Raw genomic sequence first — 12561 nt, forward strand, 5'->3', positions numbered from 1 at the left:
AGAAGTTGTTTCAATTTCAATTACATTGCATATTAGTATCGCGTAATATGAACAATATACATTTTTTAAAGTTGTAAGCAAAGTATACAGAGTAAGAATATATGTAATGTATAAAAAAACGTGTTAAAATATCAATTATACTTACGTCAGAGATCTTGACGACATACCAAATGCACAGTGCGTACCACACGGAACACGTATGATGGATGAATAAGAACAGGACGCAAATTTTTCGTAAATTAAAAGAAGTAAAACAATGAAATTTATTCCTTGTTTTAAGTCTAATTTGAAATTTACTGACAGGAACTTTTAATATTGACGATAGCAAATTTTGTCAGACTTGAAATGTCGTTTGTAGAAAATATTTACTAGCATTGTACATAATTACATGTAAGTTGTGATGATCGTAAAATAAACTATAGCTCGTAAGAATAAAATATGAACGCATCAAATTATTACGTTTCTTCCTTTTTTTTATTACTGTTATAAGTAGTATAACTAAGCGGGTTCTAATCCACTTTTGGGGAGGGGGTAAGATAGGGCCTAACCCAGGTCAGTTATGACTCATGCTCGGTCCTAACCCATATCGGTTCTGAGTCAGCGGCGGCAGTCCAAACCGGGGGCGGGTGAGGGGGGGTATGACGTCACGAAGAGTATGTTTTATGACCCTGCGTCACTTTTCTATCTCTAATGTAGGGAAAATTTTCTAAGAATATGACGAACCGTCATATCTCTATTTGAGTGCCGACACTCGGCTGTTGGAATGTTTAACATGTTATAAGATGTAAAACATTCCAGCGGATAAGCGAAGTTGAGGGCATTTTTCAAACCTTATCATAATCTGCATGGTTCAGGTGATTGAGCGAGTGGTTACATGGGCAACCCGCTCCAAGTTCAATCCTGACATAGGTAAGTCATTTTTACATTACATCATATCGTCTAAACGTTTATCGCGAGTGGTACAGGACCTAGTATGGTATCATAATGCATTCGATAGCACGAAAAATATTTTTTTATCATAATGTACTCGATAGCATGAAAAAGTATTTTTATCTAAATCCTAAACTTTCTATCGGAAAATACAAAGGCGATATAGACTCGCTCGCTGTTGGAAGTTTATTACCTGCGATCCCAAATATTAACAACAAATCCCCTCCTCACCAAGTTCCATCTCCCACAAATTTTGAAACCAATCACTTGTCGCGCAAAGTCTCCACCCTCGCCTCTAACAAATCGCTTTACGCGATGTCTCCATCCATAAAATTCTAAATTTGTGGTAAACTCCTCCTCCCAAGATATTTCCCTAATATAAAAGAGTAAGGAGTTCGAGTAAAGTTCTTTGTATGAAAAAATCTGCGTGAAAAGTGGTGTTTAAAATAGCGTCTCAAAATGGAACTCTATCAAATCGAAGAAGAAGAAGAAGAAGTTGCAGCAGAGTCATCGCAAGTGACAACATTGGGCGAATATTTCGCATGGGCGCAGCGATGTGACGAGTGCATCGAAAAATTAGAGGAACAATGCCGTGCTAAGCGTCCACGACTATCTCTAGGACGAAATCACTCGTTAGTGGCTCGAATCACGCAGCTCGAGGGATTGAAGAAAGAATTGGAAACACGTTTTATACATGTCGGCGGCGGTGACCACGCCGAACAGCCTTCCAACACAAAACTCTCTTGGCGAGAGATTGATACCGCGTTCAAAAACCGAATTCTCACCAGTGCGGTGATCAACGTGGATTGCATCGACCCGCGACGATTCTTGGAGGACGCTCGTGATGTAGTGCTAGAGCATGTGCGCAACGCTATTGATAGACACAGCAACGTAAAAGTGAACACCATGTTCAATGGGGAGTTCGTGGCGGGTGAGAAGACCGCTAATAGAAGTATAAACACGAGAAATCGTGAACTCTTTAAGACATTGGATTTGCAAGAGTGGTTCACGCAATACGTGATCGAACCCACCCTAGCGTCTCTCGAGGAGTTTCAGGAGCGTGATAGCGGGTGGGCATTGTCGCGTATATTGAACTTGACCATCAACGTGAACAGACACAATCCGATGCACGCTGGATGTCGCATTAAATTACCGGAGGAGATAAAGACGAAGAAAGCAGTGGTGAACGTGCAATCGAAGGACAATGCGTGCTTCGCGTGGTCGGTGATTGCCACTCTGTATCCAGCGGAAAGACACACGGAACGTCAATCTTCCTATCCACATTATACAACGGTGCTGAATCTCAAGGGCATAGAGTTTCCAGTGTCGTTGAAGCAAATAAAAAAATTTGAGCTTCTGAACGACATCTCGATAAATGTATATGCCATCCAGGAGAAGAAGAAGAAGGAAGAGGAAAAACTCATGATCGTGCCGATACGACTCGCTGATGAGAAGAAGTGCAAGCATGTGAACCTGCTGTATATGCAGGATCCGCTTGACAACGTGGGACATTTCGCGTACATCAAGAATCTGTCTCGGCTGGTGAGCTCACAACTTAGCAGCAATAAACGAAAAAAATATATTTGTGATCGGTAAGTAGTGTTATTATACCTTTATATAATCAGCAAATACTTATGCATTGCTAGAATAAATTAAGTAACAAATCCATCCATTCTTGCAGATGTCTACATTATTTCCATACCAATGAGAAATTGGAGGCCCACACCGCGGATTGCCAACGAATGAATGACTGTGCCATCGTTCTGCCAAATGAAGAGGACAAGTGGTTAAGTTTCACCAACTACAACAGGAAGGAGAGAATACCGTTCGTCGTGTACGCCGATCTGGAATGTATCCTGCAGAAGACGGGGGAGGACAACCCGAAGCTGTACCATCGTCACCAGGTATTCAGCATCGGGTATTACGTGCGATGTAATTATGATGCGTCATTATCCGAATACCGATCCTGTCGCGATACCGACTGCATAGCGTGGTTCGTCGAGCAATTAAAAGATTTAGCGCATCGCGTGAAAGCAATTTTGTCTAGAAATGTCCCCATGAAAAATCTAACGCGAGACGAATGTGAAAAGTATAATAGTGCAACGCATTGTCATATCTGCGAGAAACCGTTCGCGTCAGACGACACGCGAGTATGCGATCATTGTCATCTCACCGGTCGGTACAGAGGTCCCGCACATTCTAATTGTAACTTAAATTATAAAGATTCCTATACCATTCCGATAGTGTTTCATAATTTATCCGGCTACGACTCACATTTTATCATTAAAGAAATAGCTACCGCGTTCGAGGGCGCTATCGATGTATTACCGATAAACAAAGAAAAATATATTTCCTTTACAAAACATGTTAATGAGTCAGATGACAAAAAATGGCGTAACCACGTGCAATTGTGGTTCATCGATTCATATAAATTCCTGAGCAGTAACCTGGATAAGTTATCGTCATATTTAAATAAGGATAAACTCAGAATTGTACGATCCGAATTTGCGCACCTCTCTACCAACGACTTTGATTTACTTACGCGAAAGGGTGTGTTCCCGTACGAGTACGTGGACTGCACCGAAAAGTTGGAGGATACTCGCCTACCACCGCGCGAATCGTTTTATAGTTCACTAACCGGTAATACGGTATCCGAGAGCGATTACGCGCACGCTGTCAACGTGTGGCAACGGTTCACCATTCGAACGCTCGGCGAGTACAGCGATTTATACTTAAAAACGGATGTCTTGTTGTTGGCCGACGTATTCAAGAATTTTCGCGATAGTTGCATCAACAGTTATGGTCTTGATCCTGCGTATTATTACACTTTGCCCGGTTTTACGTGGGACGCGATGCTCAAACATACGCGTATAAATTTTGAACTCCTTACCGATATTGATATGGTCATGTTCGTAGAACGTGGTATACGCGGCGGCCTGAGCCAATGTTCACACAGGTACGCGCAAGCTAACAATAAGTACATGCAGTCGTACGACCCATCGAAACCTTCATCTTATTTAATGTACTTTGATGTTAATAATTTATACGGATCGGCAATGTGTCAGCCACTGCCCTATGCGAACTTTCGATGGGTCGATGACACTTCCAATTTCAACGTGATCGCTGTCACTCCTGATTCACCAAAAGGATACGTACTCGAAGTCGATCTCGAGTATCCGCGACATCTCCATGACGCGCACGCTGACCTACCGTTCTGTTCGACGCGCGATAAACCACCAGGCAAACGGCAGGATAAGTTGCTCGCAACTTTATGCGATAAGAAGCGGTACGTCATTCATTATCGCAATTTACAACAGTGTACGCGTCACGGTCTTCGCGTCACAAAAATTCATCGCGTCTTAGAATTTGCACAATCTCCATGGCTCCGCGAGTACATCGAACTGAACACGCGATTTAGGGCAGCAGCTAAAAATGATTTCGAGAAAAATTTATATAAACTGATGAATAACGCGGTATTCGGAAAAACCATGGAGAACGTGCGCAATCACGTGGATGTAAAGCTGTTAGCGAAATGGAACGGAAGGTACGGCGCGGAGGCAATGATCGCGAAACCGAATTTCCATAGTCGCAGCGTCTTTTCGGAAAACCTGGTCGCGATCGAAATGCGTAAGCTCGAGGTGAAGTTCAACAAACCGATCTACGTGGGTATGTGTATCCTCAATATATCCAAGGTCTGTTTGTACGAGTTTCATCATGAGTACATGTTACCTCTTTATCATGATAAATGCAAAGTTGTGTACACGGATACCGATAGTTTAATTTACCATATCGAATGTGATGATGTATACGAGCAAATGAAACGCGACATTCCGAGATTCGATACAAGCGATTACCGGTCCGACAACATATATAATATTCCGCTCGTGAACAAAAAAGTACCAGGTTTAATGAAAGATGAGAACAATGGCGCGATAATGACCGAATTCGTCGGACTTAGAGCGAAAATGTACGCTTTGAAGGTAGATGGTAAAAAAGATACGAAGAAAGCGAAAGGTGTTAAGACCAATGTAGTCGCACGAACAATAACGTTCGACGATTACATGCAGTGTTTGAAAGACCGCATAGAAATGACTCGAGATCAATCCCGTATACAGTCAAAGCTGCATAACGTGTTCACCGTTCGCGAGACGAAAATCGCTCTGAGTCCGCATGACGATAAACGATACATCGTACCCAAGTCTACAAACATCTTACCATGGGGACATTACCGCGTACCGTTATAAAATATGTATCATAGGATAATAATAAAAAATAATAAAAAAAATAAAAATATCATAGGATAATAATAAAGAGTTGTATTTCATTGTATTTTCTTATATTTTCATATATTGTATATATCATATTGTTATATATCCTTATGTTTGTGAAGAATGAAATAAATGTATTAAACAGCATTGTCCTTGTGTATCCATGAATTGTGCGATCCATCGAATCCCAGCCACTTCACATAGACCTTGTCACCTCTCCTGCGCAGTACTTTCTCCACGAGATACACGTCCGGATACCTCGCACGATGCAACTCGTGCTCATAGAACGCTCCAGAGATAGATTTTCCACGATAATCCTCGAGTATATAGGTCACGGGATTGGTATGTTGCACTTTGACGATCTTAAACACCTCGGTGGTCCAATTTGGTGTGTAGCCCTTTTCAAAGACCGTCTTGTACTTACTGACGCGTATCGACTCGCCTACTTTGAACCTGGCTGGACCCGCTATCTTTATCGCGCTGTACACCATACTCAAGAGTCTCTCAGCGTCCGCGGGGGTAACGTCGGCGGGTCGCATGCCGATCGTTCGATGTTTTCGGGTGTTGTACTCCGCAACGAGCCGCGGTAGCGCGTCGACCCACTTGTAATTTCCGTTGAGCGTAAACATCTTCCACATGTTATTCTTCAACGTTCGGTTGAATCGCTCGACGATCGAAGCTTTCAACACCGAATACGTGGAGTAGTGATTGATGTTATGTTTCCGCATGAGTCGTTGTACGTCAGTATTGTAAAATTCCTTTCCCTGGTCGGTTTGCAAGTTTTTCGGATATCTCTTGCTCTCTCGAATTATCCCGGCGATCGTAGCAGCTACCTCGCTTCCACCTTTGCTCCTGAGTGGCACGGCCCATGCGTACTTGCTCAGCACGTCGATGACAGTAAGTATATAATAGTATCCTCTGTTGACATGAGAATACGGACGCATCTCAACGAGGTCAGCTTGCCACAGATCGTCAAATCCACACACAATGACGCGTCTTCGTGGAAAATTCCTTCTCACTGGTGCATGTAGTTCTTCGACGAGTCGACGCTTTTCGAAACATTTGACAGCAGATTTCACCGATGTCATATCGTAGAGAGTGAAGAGCTATCGACCAATCAGCTCGTAATGACGTTGTTTTCCAATACACTGTTGCGTTTATATTTAATTTTTCAGATGCTTCGATCGGAGCTCCGTCATAGCATTTTATGCCTCGTCAACGATCTCACAATGACCGATCTCTCCCCCCCATATCATATCGTTAAAGTGTTTTTGAGCTGCATTAATCTCTTCTTGCTCATGCTTCATGCTTCGTGTTCCATCGTTGAATTCTTTTTGATATGCATCCAAACGGGTGTTAACGTTTTAGAAACGCTCAATGAAGCCTACCTCTGTATCGTTGATTCTGTTTGACACATGACTTATAAGCGTACTGTAAACGGTAGGGAATCTTTTATCCATCTTATCTATTTTTTCATTTAATTCAGCGACTCTTCTGTCTATTTTCCGGTCAAGACTGTCTCGGTAGAAATCTAACATGGCGATTTTTTTCTGCATATCGATGATTTCCTTCTCGAGCTCTTCATGTTTAACTCCTAAAGTATCGATGCTCTTCTCCATATTAGATTTCGTAGCAATGTTATCACTCGTCTGCAATAACGTTTCAGACTCGTTGATCGTCATCTTCGCGTTACAAGTAACACCGCTCGATTGACTCACGTGTTCAATGGTACGTTCAATTTATAATGATAGCCTCGCGAAGTTCGTTCCACGTTCTTAAAACTTGCGTTCTCGTTCGTTCCATGTTCTTGACTCGTTCGTTCCACGTTCGATACACGTTCAAACACGTTCGATAAACGTTCAAACACGTTCGATATACGTTCGTTCCACGTTCGATATACGTTCGTTCCACGTTCTTAAAACTTGCGTTCTCGTTCATTCCATGTTCTTGACTCGTTCGTTCCACGTTCGATACACGTTCAAACACGTTCGTCAGCCGTTGTTGAGCCGTTTATACACGTTTGATACACGTTCGATGTGAGTGACGTCGACGGATTGAGTCATCCTGACGATACACGAGTCAATTTATTATGAGACCAGCTTCTCGAAGTTCCTCGATGATCGACAGCATCTCGTTGTCGTGAGAGTTGTTTCCGGCCTGACGCGAAGCGTTGAGCAATCGTAGATGCTCTACCAGCTCGTTGGGATCGTCCCAGTGCACGTAATCGATCGCATTGTCGTTCAGTGTCATAGCGCGGGGTAATCCTCTTCCGGATTTCGTCTTAGGTTCAGTTGGTAGTAACGGTGCGATTATGTATTTGTACTTGTGTCCCCTGTTACTCTTTACCTGACCTCGCGCGCTATGATCGCGTCTATACGCGTTCGTCACCAGCAACATGCTCCTGTACTTTTCCAAATCGTCAACCGTGTATGCGATGTCATCGGGAATTCTCTTGAAAACCAGCTCGTAAAGACCTGGTGTACCTTTGTATCGAACATTGTCGAGAATTATGTGATCTTCATGGTCTACGTCGAACGGTTTACAACCGAACTTCATTCCATCGTTGCTCAAATAAACTCCGTAAACGTTATCTATGTCTTTGTCACCGCGTATGACAGCCCCGATGAACTTTTGGCCCAGTGGACCCAATTGAGTTCGCACCGCTTCTTGACCCTCTGGCGTTTGTACTTCTCGTTGAACGGACGTTGCGAATGATTCGTTCGTGGTTTCGAAAACGTTCTGGTCCTCGGTTGGAAGATTCATCGGCGGTTGGATCGTCGTACGCGGCGTAGAGGTTATCGTTGGCGCATCCGGTGCATCGCTCGATTCGGTTCGAGGCTGTTTCGATTTATGTGATTCGCGATCCGACGAGCCGTTCACTAGTTCCCTCTTTACCCTACTCCTTATCACATTCTTCTTCTCACGCTTCGGGGCGGGTAGTATTTCAAGCCCCACGTCCGGTTCGCGCTTCAGGGTGCCGGGTACTTCAACCGCCACGTCCTTCACCGCGCGCGTGCTCGAGTTGTCAACGATCTTTTGCAGTGGTTCGATAATAGGTCCGAAATGTGTCCTCACAGCGATATCGTCATCGATCATACCGATCTTCAGAGCATGATGTTTCTTGCGGATTGATTCGCTCGTTTTCTCAATCGCCCTCGCGATCTTTTCACGCTCACGAATATCGCTGCTCCCAACCATGTTGTCGATCGTTCGCGTTTCACCCCGACAGGATATCGACAACGACTAACCGCTCTGCGGTACAGCAAATTTGTTAAATCCTCTTCTGTATCGCCCGTTAGTAAGCGCACTATCCTTGTCTATCACTAAGAATCCATACTCGCGTTGCCAACAACTGTGACACAATGAACAAAAATCACCGTACGGCATGTCGGTATTCACGTGATCATTGTACACGTGTTTCAAGTTGGTACCATCCTGTTTGAACAGGATCAGCAGGTTCGCGTTGTCGCGTATAAGATGTTTCGATATTCTCGCGTACGTCTGGCATAGATAGAAGGAGTCGACGTTCGAGTGACGTCCCATCGAGAAGTATTCTCTCACCGTATCTTGCTTATCACGCGCCACGTCATCAAAGACGAAGATCGAGTTTGGACGTGCCTCGCACGGTGGAATGACGTCACTGTTATTGGAGAACGTAAAGTAACCGATTTCATCGATTGACGTCATCAGATTCTCTAGGTACTGATATTTCGGCTTCTGTAACGACTTCGAGTACACGTACACGTTCTCGAAACGTACACCGTGCGGACTTTCCAGTAAGCTTATCAGAACGTTGGTTTTACCGCAGTTCGAGGGACCGCAGATGATCGCGCGTATAGTGGTCGGCATCATCGGGCCATGTTTACGTATCGCCTCATTGTCACCCATCTGTCGTAATCTGTCGTCGCAGTTTGTAACCCGTATCGTCAATGGTTGCCGCACGAATCTCATTTTGCCACTGCTAGGTGCGGAGTCATACTCGTATTTATAGGTGTGTGAAACCGCGGATCGCTCAGTGTCAAAATGTTTGTCACGCTGACGAGTCCTTCCGATATACTTGATTTAACCGCTGAGCAGTTACAATTTGTGCCAAAGGTAGTTCTACTGCAAGTGTGTGGGAACTATATCGAACACGTGTGGAACAAGCTCCCGGAACATATAAAGGTGGATGCAGAGGTGCAGACTTACCGCCGTTGTTACGAACATTACAATCAATCGTGGCAACGAACGCACATGGACGGTCCGGCACCGTTGATCAGGAATTGTTGTGAATGTCAGCGCTCGCGACGAACGAATCAGTGAGAGGCGGAAGTCTGCTGAATCGTGCGATAAACGCGCTTCCTTTCGAGCTGCACATCCCCGGCTATCAGTTTTGCGGTCCGGGTACGCGACTCGCGAAAAGGTTAGCCAGAGGTGATCCTGGTATAAATCCATTGGACGCAGCGTGCCGCGAGCACGACATAGCGTATTCTCGGAGTAGGGATCTCACTGAGAGACACGCGGCGGATGGGATACTCGTCAAGAGAGCGCGAGAACGTGTTTTCGCTAAAGCGGTGAACGACAACAAAGCCGTGCAGCGTCAACTGCAAGAAATGCATCGTCACCATCGCACGATGGAAGGTCGCGGACTGTATCTCGCCCCGTACAAACGAGGACAGGGTGCAGTAACGAAGAAAAAGAAAAAAAAAAACGTCAAAAAGGCGTTAAAGATGCCTGCGGGTGTAACCACCAACGTGCAATTGGATCAACTGGCAAGGCGTATGCGTGTGCCTTTCTTTCGCGGTGTTTTCATGCGTAATGGGTTACCGATGGGTGGTGTACGTCGAAATGAGAGCGGTATCGTGAATTTGGATGATGCGGATGGCCCCGGTACTCATTGGATAGCGTATGCAAAGAGAGGCGACCGCGTCCTATATTTCGACAGTTTCGGTAATCTTCAACCTCCCAAGGAACTGGTGCGCTATTTCGGAGATGCGGTGAAGATTCAATACAATCGTACATCATATCAAACGTATGACCAGAGTATCTGCGGACAGATGTGTCTAAGGTTTCTCCAAACGGTCGATGATCAATATGAATTTAAAGCCTAACGAGGTGCTTTGAATATTCAGTATTCGCTGGATGGTTTCTTCTTCATCATGTCGCTGACACTTACGCTGACCGGGAGGAGCAGTATCCTCACGGCAAACTACTTTCCAGCCATAGATTTGAGCGATGTTGATTACGAACTCGGTCTGGTTATCTTCGAAACGTGTCACACGATACCAAATGTGAACGCTTCGAACAATAAATTCTATTTTGGTGAAGACGACATGGAGATTACGATTCTCGATGGATCATATGAATTGAACACCATAAACCAATATCTAAAACGCACGCTCATACACTCACACATGTGAAACGTCCCGTCGATGGTGCACGGCGCAGCGTCACGCATCTAACGAAACGAGTGGACGACAACGATGATGATTATCCGATAGTACTGCGCGCTAATCACAGTACGATGAAGAGTGAAATCAAGTGCGCATACAGAGTGAATTTCAGCAAACCTAATAACATAGGATCGCTGCTAGGATTCTCTGCGAATCGTATCTTACAACCGGGAAAATGGCACGAATCGGATGTATCGATAAAAATAATGAATGTAAACATTATTCGTGTGGAATGCAGCGTGACTGCCGGTGCATACAGCAATGGCAGACGCGTGCACACGATACATGAATTCTCACCAAGGGTGGAACCGGGATATAAAATATCAGAAACGCCTGCGCAGATCATTTACCTTCCGATCGTTGTCAGGAGCGTTACGGAGCTAACGATACGCGTTGTAGATCAAGAAGGACGACTACTCGATTTTCGCGGCGAGGAGATTACCATTAGATTACACGTGCGGCGGCGGCGGCAAGAGTAACAGAACGTGAAAGCGTTGGTGATGCTCGTGTTAAACGACAATTTTGCGAGAGGTAATATTTTTCCGAGGAAGTCAACTGCTGTTACGGTATCGAGTGATAATACAACTCAACAACCTGATAAAAGAAGGAAGCTCACCGCATCGAACGTTGCATTTTTGAGATCTTTGGGTTTCGCAGTACGAAATATCTAAAATAACAGAGATTCTCAACATTGGGGACAAGCCGATCTTTGATGATCGCATCGTCAAGATCGAGACTCACACGTACAATCCGTATGCCAACACAACGTTTGGATACAGCGATGAGATACGAATACCTATACAGCAGCAGGATCTGTACACGTTACCATGAGAGAGTTTTCTCTACGTCGAGGGTAAATTAACGATAAAGAAACCCGCAGCGAATAAGCATGTGGTATTGGAGAACAATTGCGTGGCGTTCATGTTCGATGAGATTCGTTATGAACTCAACGGTGTGGACATTGATCGCAGCAGAAACGCTGGAATAACCTCCACTCTGAAAAACTATGTATCTCTGACGGCATCAAGGAATGGGATGTTGAAGAATGCTGGATGGGATATCACGAATTTTTCAAACGGCGAAGAGGGTCACTTCAACTTTTGCGTACCGCTTAGCATGCTGCTGGGATTTTGTGAAGACTACAGACGTATGGTGATTAATGCACGTCATGAATTGATTCTCATACGATCGCGCAACGACAACAATTGTCTAAGAGGAAATGCTGAGATCCAGCCCGAGATTGAATTACTCAGAGTACAGTGGCGTATGCCCCACGTCGCATTGAACGAGATCAACAAACTGGCTATGCTACGAACTCTGGAGAGTGGAAGATTTCTGAGCATGAGTTTCCGCTCGTGGGATCTGCAAGAATTTCCTCTGCTGCAGAGTACGACTAAGCATTCATGGACCGTCAAGGCAACAACGCAACTCGAGAAGCCGCGATACGTCATCTTTGCATTGCAAACTGGTCGAAAGAATAATATAACGAGATCGATAACTCGATTCGACGATTGCAAATTAACTAATGTGAAACTTTATCTAAACTCGGAATTTTATCCATACGACGATTTGAACCTCGATTTCGACAAGAAGAGATATGCCATCCTGTATGATATGTACGCGCGGTTTACAAATCGTATTATGGAGGCAATCATGATGAGGTGTTTCTCCCCATCGACAAATTTGGATTTTGCGGTCCCTTTGCCGTCATCGATTGTTCGCGACAAAGTGAATCTGCGAAGACTGCCACCGTCGACGTGCGATTAGAGTTCGACTGCATGGAAGACATACCGGCGAATACTACAGCCTACTGTCTCATCATACACGATCGCGTGGTCGAATACAGCCCGTTGACCAACGTTGTGCGCAGAATCGCTTAAGCGCGCGATAACATCGAGAACCTGATATATAAAACATCTGCGATTCATCGA

General features: G+C 44.6%; 2 protein-coding genes across 2 annotated transcripts in view; both read left to right on the forward strand.

The window, feature by feature from the left end:
- LOC105275082 (lipase 3) overlaps positions 1-12561 on the forward strand; it is a 214935-nt gene that overhangs the window by 174067 nt on the left and 28307 nt on the right. The window lies entirely within an intron of this gene.
- LOC113563052 lies at positions 561-2557 on the forward strand. The gene has a single exon (XM_026974084.1). The coding sequence runs from the start codon at positions 1390-1392 to the stop codon at positions 2524-2526; it is 1137 nt and encodes a 378-aa protein (XP_026829885.1). The 5' UTR covers positions 561-1389; the 3' UTR covers positions 2527-2557.

Source organism: Ooceraea biroi, chromosome 12, assembly GCF_003672135.1.
Source record: "Ooceraea biroi isolate clonal line C1 chromosome 12, Obir_v5.4, whole genome shotgun sequence".
In the NCBI taxonomy this organism is placed as follows: domain Eukaryota; kingdom Metazoa; phylum Arthropoda; class Insecta; order Hymenoptera; family Formicidae; genus Ooceraea; species Ooceraea biroi.